The 23,901-nt window shown below is 38.2% G+C and overlaps 1 protein-coding gene across 3 annotated transcripts in view; it reads left to right on the top strand.

The window, feature by feature from the left end:
- SCFD1 (sec1 family domain containing 1) overlaps nt 1–23,901 on the top strand; it is a 3,579,547-nt gene that overhangs the window by 175,126 nt on the left and 3,380,520 nt on the right. For all 3 annotated transcript variants that reach the window (XM_044073814.1, XM_044073812.1, XM_044073811.1), the window contains exon 3: nt 23,670–23,758. In XM_044073814.1, coding sequence (XP_043929749.1) covers nt 23,670–23,758 — 89 coding nt within the window. The remainder of the gene's footprint in view (nt 1–23,669; nt 23,759–23,901) is intronic.

The following is a 23,901-nucleotide window of genomic DNA, read 5'->3' as shown; positions in this document are numbered from 1 at the left end:
CTACAGCAGAGTGGACTTTTGTTACATTTTTGCAGTTCCACATTTAACAACATGTTCTTCCATTTAAGAGAACAACCTGTGGCTTATATTAATATTTACAAATGACAGAATTGTCTACAAAATTCTATCTGGCTAGGCTGGCATCCTTCACCTATCTTCACAGCAGTAAATTTCTTTCATTACAGAAATCATAATTGTCACTGTTTTAAATACTCCTCTTCAGTCTTTTCTTGGAGCATTCTTAAGTTTTGTATACTGACAAATGTGTCATGTACAAAGTGAAATTCAGCAATGCTTCCTTTGTTTTTTCCAAATAAAGATCTTTATTAAATTATCACATATTATAGGCAGTCGTACATTTATATAAATGAAAAACAAACCACATCAACACCACTTCAGTTGCAAACATTATACATCACAGACATCATTGAAACAACTGTAATTGCAAACATTATATATCACTTGCACTTATAATCTATCTAATCATTGTCAGTTAAGCATTATATGACTCTTCAAATCCTGCCTCTTAAACCTTGTGCCTTCTGTGCATATATTGTTCCCACAATTCCCATTTTTCTGTATAGTTTACTCCTTCCTTTTTCTAAATATCCCAATTCCAGTTATTTTATCTCTGCTACTGTATTCACTACTTCTAGTAAAGTTGGTGTAGACTTTGATTTCCATTTTCAAGTAACTGCTTTTTTGGAAGCACCATAATTAGACTCAGCAAGGCTTTACTACATCTAGGCAATTCCGATTCTGTATCATAATGCAAAAAATAATCTCCTCAGTCAATCCAATCTGCTCACCCTACATCTCTGACAAAGTGGTTCGCAGGAAATCCCTAAAGTTTGCCAGCTCATTACACTCCCAAAAAATATGTTCCCAACCGCCTCTTTATTGCTCGTCATACCTCCAACATTTGCTATCTACCTGAGGAAAAATTATTTATAGAGTCTACTTGGGGTATAAAAATACCTATATAAACACTTCCAGGCAAAGATCCTAAATCTTCTAGACTTTGTTGCATATTTGGGAGATATACATGTATCCCCCATTGTCTCTTGATAATTGCTTATCCAGGCTCTCTTTCTAATCCTTTGAGCTCCTCTGATTGATTCTTATAATTGTCATGCAGAATTTTGTGTGCTCTACTGATTATTACTTTTTTAACCGCAGCTTCTGTTCTAGATTCTGTTAAAAACTCTGCCAGTGCTGGTCTTTCATTTAGGATCCCCCCTATTTCTTTCTCTTTGCCCATATTCTGATATCAGTCCTTGATAGGGTAGACAATCTCTAACCTGCAGTCCAAATAAATTCTTTATATCTTCCCATTCTAGTACCTTTCTCTTTCTAGTTGTTTTCCATACCTTGGTTGCTTTGTCAGTTTTCTCCAATAAATCCCACACCCCTCTTTCATATTATTTGTATCCCTAACCATAGTCAGCCCAATCAGCAAAATCACTTTTCTCCATTCTCGTGCTGGTTTAGTTGTTAGAATACACCCTGCTATTTTATGAATGTAATGCTCTGTATGATTTTTGTTGTTCTCTTAGAGTCTGCATCCAGAATCCCAGTCTCTCCTTATTTCTTGAGCTTGACCTTTGTATCATCATCATCATTCATTTCCACTTTGAATTATAGTTTGGTGCTTGTGCTGTGTTTGGTGCTTGTTCTGTGTATAAGAGCCTCAACTGTGTTGCTTTAAAATGACCTCTCAAATTGGGTAATCCTAATCTGCCTTGTTCTATTAGAAGAATCATTTTATCTCACTTGAACCTTGCTGTCATCCCTTCCTAGATAAGATCCTTCAACTCTTTTTAATTGCTATCCACAGCATCTCCTCTGGTTGATAAAAATATGCCTGACCTGTGTAAAAGACTAGAGAGACTAAGAACATTTTAATTGCTTGTATCTTAGTATCCATATCCATGTAACAAAGCTTCCAGTTTCTCAATTTTTGTATTATCTTCTATTTAGTCTCCTCCCACATACCTTTAGCTGCCACAACAGAGTCATTTCTGATCCGTACTCCTAAATAATTAATTTTATCATGTTCCCATAAATATGGATATTGTTGGACCAATTTGTGTGTGGGTACATAATTTACCGCAGTTGCCTTTGTTTTATCTTCATTAATGTTGTATCCCAAGAAGATTTGAAACTGTCTTAAAATGTGCCACAATACTGTAATGTCCCTTTATGGTTATGTCATGTATAAAATAATATCTGCAAATAGAGCCAGCTTTTCCTGACTACCATACCAGTTATATCCTTGAATTTCTGAGTCCCTTATTTTCTTTGCCAGTGGTTCTAAATATAATGCAAACAAAGGGGAAAGTGGACAACCCTGTCTGGTTCCTCTACTCAAGCAGAAGTTATCAGAGAGAACCCTAGCCACTTTAATTTTCACCTCTGATCCCTCATATATATTTCTAATCAACCTTATAATTGTACCAGGGAAAGCAAATGCTTCCATTGCCCTACTCATGAAGTCCCAGTCTCCGCTGTCAAATAGTTTCTCTGTATCATGTATTTTCTTACATTCTGCTTCCCTCTGAATCATCAGTGTTCTGTTAATATTCACTAGTGTTTGCCTCCCTTTCACAAAACCACACTGATCCATATCTATCAGTTTTATCACTTTTGTCATTCTTTTAGCCATTATAGACAGACAACTCTTTATAATCATGGTTTAGGATTGAAATGGGCCTGTATGAAGCTGAATCCAGTGAAACTTAACCCTCTTTAGGTATTACCATTACCTTCTTCCAGGATGTTGTTACTTTTCCTCCTCTTAAAATACTGTTAAACAAAACCTTCCAAATCTTTATACTTTTTTCCCCTCATAGCTTTCAAACTTCCACAGAAATACCATCTGTTCCTGGGGACTTTTCTGTAGATTAGTTATACATAGCATAGGAAGAGATTAGATAAAAATGGCTAACTGTTAGTAATTGAGCCTAATCTACCTCTAATCTTGGCATGTTTAATTCTTCCATAAACATTTCCATTTGTACCTTTTCTGGATTTCCATATTTCTCTGCTTTATACAAACTTTCTTAAAATTTTTGAAATAATTTTAATACTTCTGCAGGATCTCTTGTTATCTTCCTTGTTATAGTCTCCCTAAGCTTGGTGATAGCCCTTTCCACTTTCTGTTGCCTGATTTGTTGTGCTGTAGAATTATTATCAAAAAACAGCTGCTTAACAGCAGTATTTCTAAATTTGTGCATATTATCAAGGTACTCCCTTATTTTCTGTTTAGCATTCTGCAGTTGCTCCTTTTCTTGTTCTGAGAGATTCTCCCTATTTTGCAATACTTTAACATTTGGCAGCCCTTCTAAATAATTCTTGTTCCTTCTTAGACATATCTTCCTTTCCTTTATTTCCACCCTAGTTTTAAACTCCACTTTAATTTTATCCCACTCCCTAGTTATATTTTCAGAAGAAATTTCTATCTTCTCTAGTAGCTCCTGAATTAACTGCAAAACTCATTCCTTAAGTTCCTCTTTTCAGCCGAAAGGTGGGAAAGAGGTAGTGTCTCATTTTTATTTCATTACCTTGCATTTTTATTTTAGTTATTATTTGTACATGATCTGAAATAGTTATTTGTTGCATTTCAAGACCTTCACTTAAATACACATGTTCCTGTGAGAGATAAATTCTGTCTAGCCTAGCACAGTTTTTGTATCTTGGTGAATAATATGTAAACTTACTCTGAACTCCTGGTACAGAATTTACATCTTCTATCCCAAACGTTACATTTTCATAAGTCTTCCAAAATCTACTCGTCTTTGTTATATTTTCCTTTCTGGGCCCTCCAGCATATCTTCACTGTTGCAAACCAAATTCCATTCTCCACCTGTAAGTAATATTCCTTGCTGATTATTTCTCCCAGAATTTTCATAAGCTCCATTGTAGCATTTTTATGTGGAATGTAAATGCATGCCAGTGTAATCTTCCTCCCTTGCCAGTAGCCCCTTAGTACTAAATATCTTCCATTATTGTCTTTTTCCCTTTTCTGTCACTGTTGGAACTCCTCTTGCAATTGATATAAATATTCCTCTTCTCCTTTGCCCCAGATATTCCACTGAATAACCATCCTGGAAACCTTTCTTTATCAAATTCACATGTTCAGTTCCTTACACGTGTCTCCTGTAGCATAGCTACTTGCACTCTGCATTTTTAATATAGTTCACTACTCTTTCATTTTTATATTTATCTGTAAGACCATTAAGATTGAAAGACATTCCAGAAAGCATTTTCTTATATAGTTATTACCACTTTTTATGTATAACTGCTTTTTTGTTAAATGTCTAATTCCAACTTTTATATTACATGGATATATTGTTTGGCAGGGTGATCTTTTATACAGTTGTTTTTGCCATATCCATTCGAGCCTATGCTACATCTTACATAACTTTGTTTCTTTTGAAACCTCTCAAACAGGACAAAACACCCACCACCCCCAAAAAAAACCTATTAACTTAATAACACACAAAACTATGTACATCTTTAAATATTGAAGTGTTTGATTCCCAATAAGAACAAAAGTTATAAATTGATAGCCATACAAACAGGCTAGAGTTAACCAGAAAGAATGGTTAGTTATGCTAAGGTGCATGGTACAGCCTGTGGTACTAGTAAATGCTGTTTGATTTTTGTCTATCTTCATAGATCTCCCAGCTGAGAAAACACTTGAATGCTTTCAGTAAACACTTTCTGCAAGCAATTTTTCTTTATCAAGTTGTCTTCTAGTGACATGCAAACGAGACACAAAACTGTTAAGGGTAACTTATCAAAAAAAAAATTATAATAATCAGTATTCTTTTTTATACATCTTTGTAATAAACTTTTTACTGGGTAATGCCTAGGGTCTTAACGCAATCATTTCCCTATGCAAGCATAGGAAAAAGCACACTGATTTTCTTTTGTTATACTCTCTTAACCAGACCTTTCCTCTCTCCTCCCCCTTTTTTTTTACATTGCAGTGCCTGCAATTCCTAAAAGTGAATAAAAAGAAAGAAGGGAGAAAAAGAAAAAACAAAGCAAAAGCGCCTGTCTATATTAGTATCCCCATTGCATTTAAAAAATCTGAGAAAACTTTACTTCAAGTCTGTTTGGTTTTGTCTTATCTTTAAGCCCTCCCAGCTGGGAAACCCCCTGATTGCTTTCAGTGAACATTATGTTTTAGCCAGTTTGTTTTAGGTTCATAGGTAGGTACTAGGCTATTTGCCCGAAGGAATTTGTAAGCCTAGCCACAATGTGTTGGCTTTCGCCACCCCCTTAGATTAGTTCCCTGTGCCTCTGTCCACCAGAGCCACTGAAGTGATCCTGGGGTAAACTTTCTGTTTCCCATGCACTCATCAAGGTTTCTTTTGAAGAGTGCTAGTGAGGAGCTCTGTCTAATGTAGATTGGAATCTTGTTCCAAAGCATGGGAAGTCTCTGGGACAGGAATCTTTCCTTCCAGCATGTCCTATTTATTTTTGTGGTGAGGTTTAGATCCCCTAGAGTGTGTGGCTTGAGGGGATAAGGTTTTCTTTAGGTGGAGCATGTCCATCAATTCTGGGTTGGACATGGCCTTGTATGTCAGGCAGAGATCACCTCTGAGTAGGTGGTATGCAACTGAATGCAGCTGGAGTTTCTTCAGTCGAGCTGCATAGGGCATCTGTTTCAGGCCAGTGATCCTCTTGGTGAGGTACTTCTGTGGTCTTTCCAGCTGTTGCAGGTGTCTTGTAAGGTACGTCCCAAATGGGGCAATGTACTCTATGATGGGTCTGATGAGTGATGAGTAGAGGGGCACAATGCCCTCTTTTGATCTGGATGTGAACCCTTTTGTGATTAGGTGGGCCACATATAAAGATTTTCTAACCACTTTGGCAATATGATTATCAAAGGTGAGATTACTATCTACTTGGGCCCCCAGATCCCTTATTACATCTTCCATATTTAGGGGGACTGCCACCTATGTGGTAGTTTGGGGTACTTGTTTTTTCCAAAGGGGGATGACTATGCACATTTTGGCATTTGGCTTGAGGCCATGATTTTGACACCAGGTATCCATCTCAGTGAGACCCTTTTGGAGGATATCTGTGTCAGCCAGAGAGTCAATTATAGCCCCTAGTTTGCAGTCCCCTAGTTTTCTTTTTTTTCTTTTCCCTCAGCCAATCCCCTTCAACCAGACTGTCTCAAGTTTCTTTCTATCAGATTGTCTCCATGGAGACATGGGAACTAGACAGCCAGTTTCTCTTTATCATATTGTTTTCATGGAAACCTGAAGACCAGCTGCAGAATTGCTGCTAAGTATACATGCATTTTCTGGAAAAAAGCCTCATAATATTCAGTATTCTTTTTTCATTTACTTGCTTTGTCTTAAAACTATTCGATCTAAGGACCATAATATAGTCATTTCCCCATGCAAGAATGAAAAAAAACACATTAATTTTAACTTTATCATGCGTTTGTAAGCAGGCTTTTTTTGTTGCATTGCATTGCATTGCATCTATTTCTCAAAACTGTACAAGAAGAAAGATGGAAGAGGGGAGAAAAATAAGAACCACCATTACACTTAAAATATGATGCAAAGAAAACCATACAGCACAAGTACAGTAGTATTAAGAAAAGAAAATACTTTCTTTATTCACATTTAGCTTTTTCCTCTCTCTTCCCCTCCCCAGAGCATTTTCCCAAACATTAATGACATGAAGTAGGACATATAATTTACAATCCCCCACAAATCCAAGAAATTTTGTAGAAAAAGTAGAATATTTCCAGATTTTCTTGTACTGTCATATTTTGCAAATATAATTATTGCATTGTAATCCCACATTGAGTTGCTGGTTTTATTATTGTTCTCCATTGCCCAAATCTTGTCTCTGCTTCTTTTCCAATGTACTATTGATTCTCTTAGTCAAATCTCATGCTACGTTCATTCTCGCCAGCATTTTCCATTGAAATACTGGAAAGGTTTTCACAGGTACAGTCTCTGTGTGGTCTATCTTACCAGAAGAACAAGAAGCAGAATCTCCTTCTGTTCCACAGCTCATTTTTTGTTGGAAATCTTTTGTATTTCCTCCTTAGCATGCACTTCTTCAAAAATGATTCTGTCTATCCAGGGAAGAATACTTTAAAGACAGCTGGATACAGCAGTTTGACTGTCACACCTGTATCCTGACATTCCCTGAATAGTGGAATGAATTTACTCCTCTTCTGGGTGGTGTATAGTGAGTAATCATTCTCCACACTCTGCTGTATCCCACTTTTAGTATTTTGTTCTTGTGCCACAGTTTTGTCAGAATCAACTATTCCTGCTAGTAGGATTGCATCTTTACTATTAAAGATCTAGGTTGCTTTCTTATAGCAAGGTTAGGAGCATGCATACGATGTGCCCTTTCAACTAACAACTGCTGTGGAGTACCAGTCGTGTTGATTATTTGAGCTTTCATAAAGTTAATGCAGTCTGTTCCTTCTAGCTTCTCTGGTATAGCTGAAAATCTCAGGTTTTCCCTACATGCTCTGTCCATTAATTCTATTATTTTTTGAAACATCTGTTCCTGAGCAGTCTCATATTCAGGCAGCCTTTTCTTCATTTCAGCCTCTGATTTTTCCAGCTTTAGTATCTCTTCTGAATGTCTGTTTAAAGCTTCTTCTATTTTTTTCCTACCTTTCATTGTTTGTGTTGATATACTCCATCAGTGTTTTGTTTAATTTAACCAGGTCTATATGTAATCTTCTTATTTCTTCCTGTAGGTTATTGGAAGTCATGTCTGAAGGTTGCATTGCTTTTTGCTGAACAACTGCAGAACTTTCGCCAGTCAGTGTTTCTTCTTCACTTTTTATAGGTGGTTTCTTCCAGGTCTTCTGTATTTCTTTATTCTTGGCATCCAGGCAGTGAACTTACTAGCCAGTTACTGAAATTTACCCATAAACACAAGTCTACTGGCCTTCTCTGCTGAGTTTCTGTTTTCACATGGGGAGAGCTAGAAACAAGCTGTTACTCAGTGTGCAGCCATCTGGGAAGTAAAATGCTTCCTTTGTTTTGCCCCAAATTAATTGCTGCTAAGGCTATCACCATTTTTCTCATTGACTGCTGCTGGTTTTGTCAGGGTTTATTTTTTGCACAAGTGAAAGATTGCAACATTTCAGTCAGTGCATTAAAATCATTAATTGAATATCCTTAGGGATGATCTGATGTCCCTACTTGTTGGCATTTGGCTGCAAAACTTAATTCTAATGTTAGAACTTTTGAAAGAGTCTGGTATTTCTCCTGCTGCTAGGATCAACTGGTGATGCTGTTTTGAAATTCTTGTTGAACTATTTAGATGTCCATACTGAGAAATCTGCAGCATTACTGGTAGGCTTGCCACACCACACAAAGATATAATGTGTATATCTTCTTTCGGTTTCTGGGTAATGGTGATCACTCCCTGTATATCCCTCTACACCACCAAGCTGGTGGCTCACTGCCTTTTTACATATTTATGTGCTAATAATGGAAGAAGACTGGTGGACTAAGAAGTCTGGTGTTGTAGCTACCTTTCCCTTATTTTATTTTTACCAACTTTGGGACTCCCTCTTGTCACTTTGATTGTACCACTGTCTCAAGCAGTGCATTTCAGGGCCCTACCACCATCCCTCTGAAGTGCTTTCCATGGGTCTGTCCATTCTCTCCTTTATGTCCACTTCAGCTTCACCATTCCTACATTCCCCAGTCAGTGCATTGTCCAAATGTTAACTCTCACCTTCTTTGTCCTGATGAATAATACTAGGCAGACACTGGATTTTCAAGTATAAAAGGTTAGCACATTCGTCAAGTTTTATAGATTCATAGGTGCACCCCTGCATCAATTTTGTTTTACCGCCTGCTCAGAGGCGTTCTATGCCTGATGTACAAAGCCATGTCAAACCCAGAATTAATGGACATGCTCCACCTCAAAAAATCCAAGTCCCTTAGAGCTACACGCTCCAGGGACCTAAACCTCAGCACAAAAATAAATAGAACATGCTGGAGGGACAGATTCATTTCCCAGAGGCTCCCCTCACTCTGGAATAGAATCCCAATTCATGTTAGACATAGCCCCTCACTGACCCTCTTCAAGCGAAATCTGGACACGTGGATGGGAAATCGCAAATTCACCCCTGGGATCTCTTCTGTGTCCCTGCTAGACAGAGGCACAGTAAACTAATCTTAAAAGGGTACCTTCTGTGACCTACTTTACAGAGGCACAGTAGGCTAATCTAATAGGGAGGCGGAAGCCAAATACACTCTGGCTAGGCTTATAAATGCCCTAGGGCAGATAGCCCAGTATCTACCTGTGAACCTATGAACCTATAAGTCTGTATCTCAGCCTTTTTGTATTGTTGAGCACCATTTAGGTAGAGCCTTGTTGGATGTTTTGAGTTTGCCTTATTTCCCTTCCTCTGTATTGCTTCCGGAACTGCGTAAAATGTACGTGGTGTTGCCTCAAAAGTCCCCCCTACAATATATGGATTTTTCAGCTTTTCTGGAATTTGCATTTCGATATCTCATGTATTGTGCACCCCTGCATCAGTTTTGTTTTTCCCATTGTCCTTTTTCACATGATTCATCTTGGAGGTAATTTTCACCCAGTCACATGAGTCATCTTGGAGGTAATTTTCACCCACATTATTTGTACCTATCAAATGCATACATTTTTCTCTTGGTTCTCTACCCAAATCTGTGTACACTTGCACATTTTTACATTAAGTCTCAAATGTTACGTGTCTGCCACAGTGCAAACTACCACAGTTGGAGATTGCCATAGTATATGACTACTGCAAAATGTTCTGTATCTTGAATGTACTAGTAAATTTTTACTGTCCAAATCTATTGTAATGCCGGGACAAATGTATTAAATTACTTGCAGTGGAAGAGTTCTTCAGTTTCTCCTTTCTCACAGGGCCTAGCATCTTGTACAGTATTTACCACCTAGCTGAAGGCTTCTGTGGCACCTTCTGGTGTTACTGCAGGAAGTTCCATGGCAATTACTGACCGTATTAGTGGTTTGTAAAAAACAAACAAAAAAGGCAGACACTGGATTTTCAAGTATAAAAGGTTAGCACATTCGTCAAGTTTTATAGGTTCATAGGTTGTTGCTGGGCTATCTGCCTGAAGGCATGTATTAGCCCAGCCACGTTGTGCGGTATTCACCGCCCCTTTAGTAGTTCCTTAGACCCTTGTACTAGCAGCTAGTACCCTTGGGCCCTATCTAGTCGTGCTGTTGGTGTGATCCCCGGTGTGAACTTTCTGTTACCCATCCACTCATCAAGGTTCCTCTTGAAGAGTGATAGTGAGGGGCTCTGTCTTATGTAGATCGGGACCCTGTTCCATAGAAAGGGAAGTCTCTGCATAGGGAATCTATCCCTAAAGCATGTTCTATTCATTGTTGTGTTGAGGTTTATATCCCTAGAGTGTGTAGCTCGAGTAGATTTGGTTTTGCTAAGATGGAGCATGTTCAACAGTTCTGGGTTGGACATGGCTCTGTACGTTAGACAGAGATCGCCTCTGAGAAAGCGGTATGCAACAAAGAACATTCTTAGCTTTTTCAATCGTGCTGCATAGGGCAACTGTTTGAGGCCAGTAATCCTCTTGGTTAGGTACCTTTGTGGTCTCTCCAGCTGCTGGAGATGTCTAGCCAGGTACATTTCAATTGGTGCATTGTACTCAATAATGGGTCTGATGAGGGAAGAGTAGAGGGGCACCATTACATCCTTAGATCTTGATGCAAACCCTTTCGTGATCAGATGGGTCACATAGAAGGATTTTCTAACCACTTTGGCAACATGGTTATCAAAGGAAAGCTGACTATCTACTTGGGTCCCTAGATCCCTTATTTCTTCTTCAGATTTCAGGGGATTACCTCCTATGTTGTAGTTTGCGGGTACTCTGTTTTTTCCAAAGGGGATTACTATGCATTTTTTTTGCATTTAGCTTGAGGACGTGGCTTTGACACCATGCATCAATCTCATTTAGGCCCTTCTGGAGGATCTCCATGTCGGCCGGAGACTCTATTATAGTACCCAGTTTGCAGTTGTCTGCAAACTTAGTCAGCCACAGCCCTTCCGTGCTTGCCTGTACTTCTGAGAAGTATATGCCAAACAGGAGGGGCCCCAGGACAGAGCCCTGAGGCACACCACTCGTTACTGGTCTGGATTCGGACATAGATCCCGCTACTCTTACTTTATGGGATCTGTCTGAGAGCCAGTTTGCAATCCATCTTGTGACGTAAGGGTTTATGCCCAGGCTGGTGAGCTTATCAATAATACCTGAATGGGGAATGGTGTCAAATGCTTTAGCAAGGTCAAGGTAAGCCATGTGTTCCTCCTTTCCCTTATCTGTAGCCTGAGTAACTGTCTCAAAGAAATCCACCAGGTTCAGGAGGCATGATCTGCCCTTGACGAAGGTGAACTGTGTGGGGTCCAGCGACTGGAGGTTCCCAATCTCTCCATTTATGAGTTCCATAATGATTCGCTCCATAGCCTTACAAATCAGACTGGTTAGGCTTATTGGTCGGTAGTTCCCAGGGTCAGTTGTGGCCCCACCCTTGTGTAGCGGGACCACCATTGCCATGCGCCATTCTATGGGCACATATCTTGTGGAGAGGCTGAGACTGAACAGGGTATTATGATGCAGTGTTAATTCCTTTTGACATATGTCCGTATGACACAGCCTGGGACACCCTCTGGTCCCATGGAGGCAGTGTTTTAGCTTTAGATAGAGCCTTGTTAACCAACGTATCAGTAATAATTGGACTTACACAATCCCCTAGAATGGTAATAGGCCCTGTAGGTGGTGAGGGGGGGAATTTGCACTGAACCTGTCAGCCAAGATGTTGGCAATGTCAGAAGGGTCAGTGTATTTTGTTCCATTTTGTACAAGCTCAGAACAGACCTGAGCGTTGCCATTTAGGTTTTTGACGTAGCCATAGAAGGCCTTATGGTTATCCTTGGCAACTTTCTTTTCAAAATTAGCTTTAGTTGACTTGATGAGGGCCCTCAATTTCTTACTAATGCTTATCAGGGATGATTTTTCTACTTGAGATTTGGCCTTTTTTTTTACAAGTCTCCTTTTATTGTAAAGTTTGCTTATGGCCGGGATCCACCAGACTGGTTTCTTCTTGCTTGAGGAAGGAGTCTTGGTTTTATTTGGGATAGCACGTTCCATGCAATCCTGAAGATGCATGTAGAGTGCCTTGGTGTAGGATTCCACATCCTGGATATCATTATCCTTCCGCAAGGGAATAGTGAAGGTTTCCACTTCAGATGCAAGTAGTTTGAAGTTTGCTTTGGAAAGGTTTTTGACTATGGTTTCTTTGATTGGGGGAGGTGGAGGAGTGAGGATGTCCAGGGTTATCAGTTTGTGGTCGGATCTGACCAAGGAGGGGGTGATAACGGGTGTGGTACAATGGGTGCCCATATTTGTGATGATTAAATCCAATATGTTGTCCCCTCTGGTGGGGGAACATACTAGTTGTTCAAGGGCATTTGAATTTATAAATTCTATGAATCGCTGAGCATAGGAGTTGGAACATTGGTAGTTCACCCAGTCTATACCAGGATAGTTGAAATCACCCAAGATTATGGTGTTGGGTAGGACCTTTATATTTTCCAATGTCTCAAGGAATGCAGAGTGAGCATCTTGGGACATGGTGGGTGACCTATAACCGGCTACGACTTGAAATGTGGTTTCGCCTGCTGATAGTTGCGCATGGATGATCTCTGGAGCATCATGCTGCGCTACTAACCTGGAGATATGGGTATCCTTGATGAATATGGATACACCTCCGCCCTTTGTACTGCGATCCGGTAACTGAGGCCAGAAGGTATGATATGAATTGTAACCTGGCAGTGCTGGGGTGCTCTCTTGAGCCTTGAACCAGGTTTCCGTCACTGCATAAACATCAATTTTCTCCATGCTGAGGAGAGCCTCGAGTGTGTGCATTTTGAGGTTGAGACTTCTGGTGTTGAGTAGCATTACCCTTAGTTTTTGGTTACCTGTGCTGGTTACGGTGGTTGGTTTGTCCTTTGAGCATTGCCTAAAAAAGGCACTATGGGGATGGCAAGAGCCTTGGCCAGTATTTGAAAACCTAGGGGTGACAGGTGCAACCCATCTCTGGCAAAACAGCGAGGCTTGTCTATCATGTCATCCCAGGCAGACAGACACTGGATCCCCTTAGAATGACACCAGAAGCTTAGCCAATTGTTGAAATTTTTCATTTTGTCTTTGTATTGTGGTATCATTCTAGGTGAAGGTAGTATGCTACTCAAGGTCAGGGTCATACCAGCTTGGGCTACATGATCAGAGAGCTCCTCAATGTCTCTTTTCATGTAGTCCAGGGAGGTACGTCTTAGATCATTCACACCAACATGTATAATGACAGCGTCATACTTGTACTTGTTCTGGAGTGACCTAAGTGCCTGTGTTATGTGGTGGATCCGAGCACCCGACAGGCAGCTGACAGTAACCTTCTCCTTGTTCAGCCTGGTGAGTGGAACATCTGTGTGCCTTACTATAGAGTCTCCTATTACTAGCATGTTAGGTATGGTGTTTTGCCTTGAGGGCTGTTGTGAGGCACACTGCTGAGGTGAATTATGTGTTTTCTGGCTTGTGTTTGGGGGTGCAGGTTGCTTGCTTGTCTGCTTTGGAGGGCACTGTTTCTTTTTCAGATTGGTACCTAGTGCCTCCGAATATGTTTTTGTGTATTTATGTGTATGTTTTGCTGGTGCTTGTTTTGTAGATTCATGTGTGACAGGTGGTATGATGCAAGTGTGTCCCTTATCCTCTTGACTGTCTGTTACAGTCATGGGTTGAGAGCGCTTAGCCTCCAGTCTGGCTGTGTATTTGCATCTTTCACAAGTGTTTGTGTCTAGAGGTAAGAGGAGAGGGTTGTCTGTATACATGAGGCAGTTGTGACACTGCCTCAGAATGCCCAATTCCACCAGATGAACTGGAGAGTACACCTGAAGCTGACCTCTGGACTTGCTTTGAAGAGTAAATTGAGCTTAAGTCCTGAGGACGATCGAGGGTCTTATGCTATATTATAATAGTGCTGTCTAGGAAATTTGGAGAATAATAGTGCTGTCTAGGAGATTAGGACAAGTGCTGATTTCTATTTTACAAGTGCTGCAATAAGAGCAGCTGATCTGAAGCACTTGAGTTGAGGCTTGCCTAGTTCTAAGGGAAAATTTACAGTGCAGACTTTGTGGGGCCGGGAATAGTATACCCCAGCTAACCGGCACTGCCTGACACTGCTCTGTGCGCAGGACCACGCAAAAAGAGAGTTGCAGGGATTGTCCTCTAGATAAGTGAGGAAAGCGAGTACAAGAGCTGTTTTTCTCTAAGCAAGTGAGAAAAGTAAGTACAAAAACTGTTTTCCTCTAGGTAATGAGGAAGGTTGAGTGCTATAGTAATTAGTAGCTTATTTAGTGCTTACAAGTTCTGAACAAGTGCCGAGCATTAACAAACAAATTTAAGTGCTAAAACTAAGAATCTGTATCTACACTAGATGAGTTACAGGACAGAAGCAAGTGCAAATACAGGCTTTCAAATCAGAAAGTTGAGAGAGATGGAAGAGATTGCCCAAACGGCCAATAACTACAAATTCTGGGCCAGAACCACTACTTATGTGGTAGACAGGTTACCTAGTGCTTACCACTCCCACTGATAAGCTAGAAGGCTTCCCTCCAACACAGAAAGGCTTGGGGGACTCTGACGCTTACATACAGTCCTGGATACAGCAAATCTGTATCTGGAACACTAGTTACAGGAAAGGTAGGAAACAGGCTTAGTTTTTTTTTTTTTTTTTTTTTATACAGAAAAGTAGCAAAAACAGTAGTAAAAAAAAAAAAACAATTCACATGCAGTGCAAGCTAGCACACTTGAGTATGCAGCAATATTAGACCAAACACAGTTTAAAAATGCAATTAAATTAAAAAGGACTAAAAGCAAGTGCAGAAAGAGTTTATTAGGTAGAATGTGGTAAAGAGATGGGACGGGGGAGTGTCCCAGATCAAATCTACAGTGGGGTGGGCAACTGCAAAAGCCACCAAATTTAAACTACAAACCAAAAATAGGGAGGGTGGGTGAGACAAAACAGTTTCAACAGAGATCTAAGCAAAAACAGTACAAACTTTAAAACCAAAAAATATTCTCTGCTCTGTATATTTGCCAATCAGTCTCTCAGAACAGTGAGACAACAGTTTCAACACAGATCTAAGCAACAATTAAACTCTATAACCAAAAATATATATATATACTCAGCTCTGTATAATTGCAGATAATATGTAAGGCAGCCTCTCAGAACACAGGTTCCAGCAATTTTAATCCACTCAACTTCTTCAGACAAAAGTGAAGCAAGACAAATTAGTTTAAATACCACACCTAAAAGGTCACATGGCATACTCATCCATTAATTCTTGAAAACATACACATATATTTAACAGTAAATAAAATTCCACTTATATCTTTAAAAACTTAACACTGAAAGCATACATCCTAAATACACATTCACTAAACTACATAATTAGAAATTCATAAATCATTTATACGTTGAAGCATGAAAATTGTCAATGGAAACAAAGCACCACAAGATAAGAAATAAGAGGGAGATGAAGAATGGGGGTGGAGAATGGTGTAAGTGCAAAGTAACAAATAGTCATCTTTGTAAACTTTTCATCTTTAATACACTGGCTATAGAGCACATTTCAAACCTGGTTTTATGTATGCCCTAGTTCTTATTTGCCAATATAATTCCCGCACCTCCAATTCTACACTTAAGGGACCCCCCCCCAGTATCATATTCAGTTTGATCAATAGCTCTAAACAAAAAGGAATGCCCTGGGTTATCCCTCACATGTTTAGCCAGGGCATTTTTGCTCTTCCCCTTTCGGATGTTGTAAAGGTGTTCATATACCCTCTCTCTCAATTTACGCTCGGTTTTACCTATATAATAACCACTGCAAGACTGGCACTGGGCTACATAAACTACCCTAGTAGAGTTAAAATTCATTCTTGCCCTGTTGGAATAGTCAACACCCATTATTTTATACTTGTTGCACGTGCACATATACTTGCAATATGCACAAGCATCACATTTGTACATTCCGGGCATCCTAGCTGAAATAACTGGCTTAATTTTAAGTAGGCCGTTGAAGGTTTTGGTGGTCCTAAAAACTATGTGTGGGCCAGACCCTAACTTTTCCAACCTCTCATCTGTGTTTATTATTTCCCAATTCTTCCTTAGCACATGTTTGATGAGGCAGGAATTTGGGCAAAAGGTGGTAATAAATGAGTGAGGCTAATTACCTACTTCGTTACTCTTTTCTTCAACATTTTGACCTTGTCCGCTATTCTGGTTATTACCCCCATCCAAAAAACTAAGAATTGCTTTGAAATACCTTGTGGCCCTCTTATTGATAACCTCATCGGCCAATTTGTAAAGCAAGCCATTAGGGTACCCCCTCTTTTGAAACATCTGCATAAATAAATCACACACAGTCAAAAAAATCAGTTTCAAAAGTGCACATGCGTGCAGCCCTGACCATTTGGCCCTTTATTACCGCTCTTTTTTGGTGTTTCGGATGTGCACTAGTATAGTGTAGTAGTGAGTTGGAGTATGTATCCTTACGATGGATTTTTGCTTTATAACATGCTTTAACCCTATCCTTACTCAGTTCCACATCCAAAACCTCATTATTAAATGCATATGTGAAAGAAAGAAAAGAGGTAGAATCATTGCAATATTTCACAAATTCATCAAATGTAACCTGATTTCCTTCAAATATTATAAATATGTTGTCCAGGTATCTAGTATAGTAAAATATCTTCCCCCTGTACGGGTTAACATCACTATGGATAAATGTGTCCTCCCAATACGCCATTACCAGATTAGCTAAACTGGCTCCAACTGGTGAACCCATAGCGGCGCCACTAGTTTGTAAATAATGGACCCCATTGAATAAAAAGTAATTATTAGATAAATTAATGTCCAATAGATCCTGTATTAAGGCTATTTCAGATCGCAATGCTCCTCTCTTAGACAACAACAGGCTGACCCCTTCGATTCCCACTTCGCTAGGAATAACCGTTTATAGATACTTCACATCCACGGTAGCGAAGTGGTAATCTGCTTGGTAGTTAAGCCTGTTGATGTTTTCAAGATAAGTCCAGGACTGCTTACAAACATATGGTTCCTTTTCGACACATTTCTTTAGTATCCCATCTGTAAATTTGGCTAAAGGGTATGTTACAGAATTCTGCCCATCCACAATAGGACGCAATGGGGGTTATCCATATCTTTATGGATTTTGGATGTCCCGAATGAATATTACCGAGATTTATGGGGCTGATGTAGTAAAATAGTTGCAAGTTGCTAGGTCAATATGATTCTCGATGAATAAATCATTTGACGTATATTTTAATATGCCTATAGGCCTGATTAACTTCGTTCAATGACACCTGCTTATAGGTGTCTGTAGCCAACATTGTATTCATCCTGTCGTTATAATCAAATACATCGAAAAAGACCAAAGCTCCCTCTTATCCGCTTTCATCACTTGAACACCCCCATTTCTTACCTCTTCTAACAAGTCCCACTCATCCTGGGTTATGCTAGATTTCAGAGAGATCCTACCAAATAGCCCTAAATTCCTCAAATCCAGTTCGCATATTTTTTCAAATGCTTCTATAACTGGATGCGGGGGGGGGTTAAATGTGCTTGGTACCCTAAATTCACCTGGAATATTAAAAGGACCATCAAAAAGTAAGCTAAGATTTAGCTTACGATTGTACACTTTTAAATCAATAATGGTCCTGCATACATCCATTTTCTGTGTTGGTACAAATGTGAGGCCCCTAGCTAGCAAGTCGGCTAATTCAGGTTTCACAGAAAAGCCAGAATAATAAAATATTTTAAAGTCACCTTCTGTGTTCGTGACTAAGGTATAAACAGTTTGGTTGACCCCAAAGTCCACATTACTTTCATCAACAGTACGTTGTTTCTCGGCTGATAGATCCAAACATGGCTCGTTTGGACTCAACCTTATTTCTTCCGTCTCCAGCATTTATTATTGTTCGGTCTCCTCATGTTCTTGCCATTGTTCCTTTGAGGTAACTGGTTGCAGTGGTATGGATCCTCTTGAAAATTTTCTTGCCGTTGGCCCCCTTCATCACTGTTCCCTTTTGGCCCCTCCTTAGATTTATTCCCGAGCCGTTCGCTTCTTCTTGGTCCCTCTTGGCCGTGGTTGAAGCCATTGCCCTCATAATCCACTTGTTAGTACTCTTCCTCTTGTCGAATCCCTTCTGAACCTGCTCGGTTCGTGGGCTCATTATGTAATAAGAAACCACGCTCATATACGCCATGCCAGTTCCACTGTTGTGAAGGGGGAGGTTCTGGATATGCTGTACCTTCCGATAGTCTTCAAAATCACAATCGAGTTTTTTAATTCTGAAAGTCCTAAGCTTTTCCATCTGATTATCAGTACTGGTAAACACCCTATTATAATCGTACTGATATTGATGAAAGTCAATGTGCTGTTTGATCAATTCGTCTAAATCATTGATCTCTCCCATAAGGGTGTCTACCGTAAGTTGTTAATGTTTGATTAGTATCTCAAGCAGTTCCAGCCCCTGTTAATCGAAAAGTTTAATTAAATCTATGTGAAACGCTGAATTTGGAATCAACCCCGTAGGGTAATGCCATGACCTCAGTGGGACCTGCCACCTCTTCAGACATTCTGGTAGATACAGAATCTCCAGTTGAAGTTTCTTCAGTTTAAGAGATTTAAAGTCCAAAGTCTTTATACTTTCCACCAGTGTGGTATTACAATTTGGTTGCATACTAGAGTTCGTTCCATGATGTTCATTGCATAGTTGTTGGTTCATCTGTAGCCATTCATTTAAAGGAACTGCATTCGGAACCACTGGTGCTTGTTCAATACGAACTGTTAAAGTACCTGAAGAAACATCAGTCAAACCACTATTAGTCAAGCCGCTATTACTCGAATCAGTCCTGGGTTTTTCCTGGAAGCTGGAACGCATCACTGGCTGAGTAATAACATTCTCCTGGCCACGAGCCCCAGGATTATTAGGAGAAATCAGTTTCCTTTGTGTATTTTGCTGCTTTCCACTATTAATCAATTCAAACAGTACTTCAACTTTTCACTTAGGTTAGAAATGGCTAAAGCCATTCGGCTATTCTCCATTCCTTCAATTTCCACACCATTTTCTTCTTCTTAATCCACTTGTGAAAATAAGAGATTACTTGAACTGATTCCAGCTGCCATGCTTCAAAAACTAACTCCAAAAAAGAAACAAAGCCAAAAACAAACAAAAAAGGCAGACACTGGATTTTCAAGTATAAAAGGTTAGCACTTTCGTCAAGTTTTATTCCACTCAACTTCTTCAGAAAAAAGTGAAGCAAGACAAATTAGTTTAAATACCACACCTAAAAGGTCACATGGCATACTCATCTATTAATTCTTAAAAACATACACATATATTTAGCATTAAATAAAATGCAACTTGTATCTTTAAAAACTTATTAACACTTAAAGCATACATCCTAAATACACAGTATTAGTGGTTTGGTTAGAGTTGGGTCATTGATATTCTTTTTCCAGCTGGCACCACACTGTGCTCAAGACAGGTTTCCTTTGTTCTTCAGCTGTTTCCCCTCTTCTTGCTAGTCCTAGTTATGGTCCCTTCCCACTGTGATGCTGTAAGGTTGTGGTCCTCGTCGAGTGTGGATCTTCTTGTCTTTTCCAGTGGACCAGTTCTCCTTTTTAAGTTTTCTACAAACATGCCATATATGGTTCATCCCTTGTAGAGCTAGACAACTGCAGAGAATGAGTAGAGATTATCGACCATGCTCAAGGTGATTGCATGTTTTTTTTACATTTTTACACTGTATCTGTAGATGCAGTGACAACAAGCCATAAAAGTATGGAAGATGAGTTAGCACTTGTACAAATAGATCCTTTGTGGTGCAAGGCGAGAGACGAAAAAAATATTCCACAACCGAGTTTTATTTGGAAAAAAGTAAAAACACAAACCAGACCAACGTGAAGTTCATAAACGCATTAACTATAAACCACAGCGTTTTCGTCTTATTTCACAGACTTCATCAGATAAACACCAGTATAAATAAAGCCATATTTATAGTAAAACCAACCAGGTAATTGAATGCTCATTACACTAATTAATTAAAATTTTAAAGGAACACTTGCATAAAAATACGGGTAAACATGGACTTCTTCTCTTGTGTATATCTTATACCATTTAAACAAAGAATAAAACAAAGTTATCTATAATATATTTCAATGTGTGAATGTTAAAAAACTTAATATTAAGAAACTTTTTAAAAACTTTAAAAAAAAAACACTTCATATTTCTGCTTACTTATGTATTTAATGTTCTATTTTCTTCTGTTGTGAATCTAAAGACATACCAGTCTTTGTAAATGAATGCCATCTAGTGGCCACTTTAAAAAGTTATTTTCAAACCTTAAAGCTTAGCTGCCCTTAATTTTAGTAAAGGTTTTATAGTAATAAATTAATTTAAACCTGGGGGCTGGTCTGCTTGGAGAGTTATTTGCCACCATAACTCTCTGAATTCAATCATATCTTTCCAAGGACCACCCCTAATATTAACTTTGACCTGTTCTAAAACCATAAATCCATATGTAGCATCTTTACATTCTTCACTGTGTTTAAATAGGGCATTGGTTTCTTTCCTTACTGATATTTCATATGTGTGTTCATATATCCTCTTTTTAAGCTTCCTCTCTGATTTACCCACATAAAAGGAACCACATGTTTTACAAAGAGCTAGATATATTATCCCTTTGGTGTCACAATTGTAAAATTCTGCACTACAAATCCACCTATTCCTACTTTCTAAATAGTACTTCTCTACATTAAGAATATAGGAACACTGGTTAGATCGGCCACACTTGTAGGTACCCTGCCTACCTTTATTAGTCACCACACCATGTTTATTCTCTAAAATACCCTTAATACTACTAGAATTTTTGTAAATAATTTTGTGTGAAATATTGGCTAGATTTTCTGTGTCAGAAGTAGACACAAATCTTTGCCATTCTTTCAAAAATATCTTTTTAACATAATTATTTACTCCATTATATTCTAGTATTAAGGCTTGTTCAAATTTTCCCCTTTGTTTTTCTCCAATACCTTGATCCAAGTTAACTCCATTGTTCAAAATAGGTTTAAACTTAGATTTACCTTCCTTTACCCACTTCATCTCTAAGCATGGTGATAAAATTCAAAGGAATACCCTCTCTCCAAAAACATCCTTTGAAGTAGCTCACATTTCTTAAAAAATTCACTTTCTGCACTTGCCATTCTGCTACCTCTCACAAATTGCCCCTTAACAATATTCTTTTTACAGTGTATGGGATGTGCATTTTCATAATGGAGAAAGGAATTACAAAATGTCGGTTTTCTATATATTTTACTTTTAAAGTGTAGGCCTTCTTTATATATTTCAATATCTAAATATACCATTTTGTGTTCAGAAAATTTTAAAAATTTAGTTGTGTTGTTAATATAACTCATGAATTCTTTCAATCTGATATAATGTCCAACAATCTTTATACTTTGATTTAATTAAAACTAGATTACATAGGTGGTTCACCATTGAAATATATATAATTGTTTTAAAATCAAGTCCATCAACGAAAGTAAAATATAATACACTGTAAAAAGACTATTGTTAAGGGGCAATTTGTGAGAGGTAGCAGAATGACAAGTGCAGAAAGTGAAATTTTTAAGGAATGTGAGCTACTTCAAAGGATGTTTTTGGAGAGAGGGTATCCTTTGAATTTTATCACCGTGCTTAGAGATGAAGTGGGTAAAGGAAGGTTAACGAAGTTTAAACCTATTTTGAACAATGGAGTTAACTTGGATCAAGGTATTGGAGAAAAACAAAGGAGAAATTTTGAACAAGCCTTAATACTAGAATACAATGGAGTAAATAATTATGTTAAAAAGATATTTTTGAAAGAATGGCAAAGATTTGTGTCTATTTCTGACATAGAAAATCTAGCCAATATTTCACACAAAATTATTTACAAAAATTCTAGTAGTATTAAGGGTATTTTAGAGAATAAACATGGTGTGGTGACTAATAAAGGTAGGCAGGGTACCTACAAGTGTGGCTGATCTAACCAATGTTCCTATATTCTTAATGAGGAGAAGTATTATTTAGAAAGTAGGAATAGGTGGATTTGTAGTGCCGAATTTTACAATTGTGACACCAAAGGGATAATATATCTAGCTCTTTGTAAAACATGTGGTTCCTTTTATGTGGGTAAATCAGAGAGGAAGCTTAAAAAGAGGATATACGAACACACATATGAAATAGCAGTAAGGAAAGAAACCAATGACCTATTTAAACACAGTGAAGAATGTAAAGATGCTACATATGGATTTATGGTTTTAGAACAGGTCAAAGTTAATATTAGGGGTGGTCCTTGGGAAGATATGATTGAATTCAGAGAGTTATGGTGGCAAATAACTCCCCAAGCGGACCAGCCCCCAGGTTTAAATGAATTTATTACTATAAAACCTTTACTAAAATTAAGGGCAGCTAAGCTTTAAGGTTTGAAAATAACTTTTTAAAGTGGCCACTAGATGGCATTCATTTACAAAGACTGGTATGTCTTTAGATTCACAATAAAAGAAATTTGAACATTAAATACATAAGTAAGCAGAAATATGAAGTTTTTTTTTTTTTAAAGTTTTTAAAAAGTTTCTTATGTTTTTTAACATTCACACATTGAAATATATTATAGATAACTTTGTTTTATTCTTTGTTTAAATGGTATAAGATATACACAAGAGAAGAAGTCCATGTTTACCCGTATTTTTATGCAAGTGTTCCTTTAACATTTTAATTAATTAGTGTAATGATCATTCAGTTACCTGGCTGGTTTTACTATAAATATGGCTTTATTTATACTGGTGTTTATCTGATGAAGTCTGTGAAATAAGACTGAAACGCTGTGGTTTATAGTTAATGCTTTTATGAACTTCACGTTGGTCTGGTTTGTGTTTTTACTTTTTGGCAAATAAAACTCGGTTGTGGAATATTTTTTCGTCTCTCGCCTTGCACCTCAAAGGATTTATTGGTTATTTTTTGGTGCATTTTCCACCTTTTGTTGTGTACTTGTACAAATAGACCTGTGCTAATTCTGATATCCCTTTCATTGAAGAATGTCCTGCTGATAGCATCTTGTAATTCTATTGTTCCTTTCCTTATGTAATTTCCTGGTTAACACTGCATAACTGTGGCTGCATAGAAGATTTCAGTATTCTGTCATGTATCATCTAGTTATAGAACTGCACTTGCAAGTATGTGACGGTAATCTAGAATAAAACTGTGGGGCAAAAATCACATGAAATGTTTTATTTGCATATTTGAAGGTCATAAAATCCATTGTCAGGTCACTTTGTTGCTTACCAGATCACAGTTGACTTTTGCTGCTATGTATAACATTATCTGATGCTGTCATATAGCCTATTATTAGCGTAATATAAATGTGACTGTCTATTATTATATTGTGATGTGGGTTTGCTTTATCATTGTACCTTCAAGCATGTGACATATCTCCTGTTTTTCACCCAGGTCTTGGTATATGATCGATTTGGCCAAGATATCATTTCACCATTAATGTCTGTGAAGGAACTAAGGGATATGGGAATCACATTGCACCTGTAAGTATAATTTATTTAGACTGTCTTTTTTTTTTTTTTATAATATTTTTTTATTTTATAACATCAAGATGAAGGATTTGAGACTATAATGGGCCTGACCTTAATCTTAGCTATGTTACAAAGAGCACTAGAAATGTTTTGAT

Source organism: Protopterus annectens, chromosome 6.part0 (assembly GCF_019279795.1).
Source record: "Protopterus annectens isolate FY-2018-M chromosome 6.part0, PAN1.0, whole genome shotgun sequence".
Taxonomy (NCBI): domain Eukaryota; kingdom Metazoa; phylum Chordata; order Ceratodontiformes; family Protopteridae; genus Protopterus; species Protopterus annectens.
Note: the sequence above shows the minus strand (reverse complement) of the source record. Positions and strands in the feature narration are given on the sequence as shown.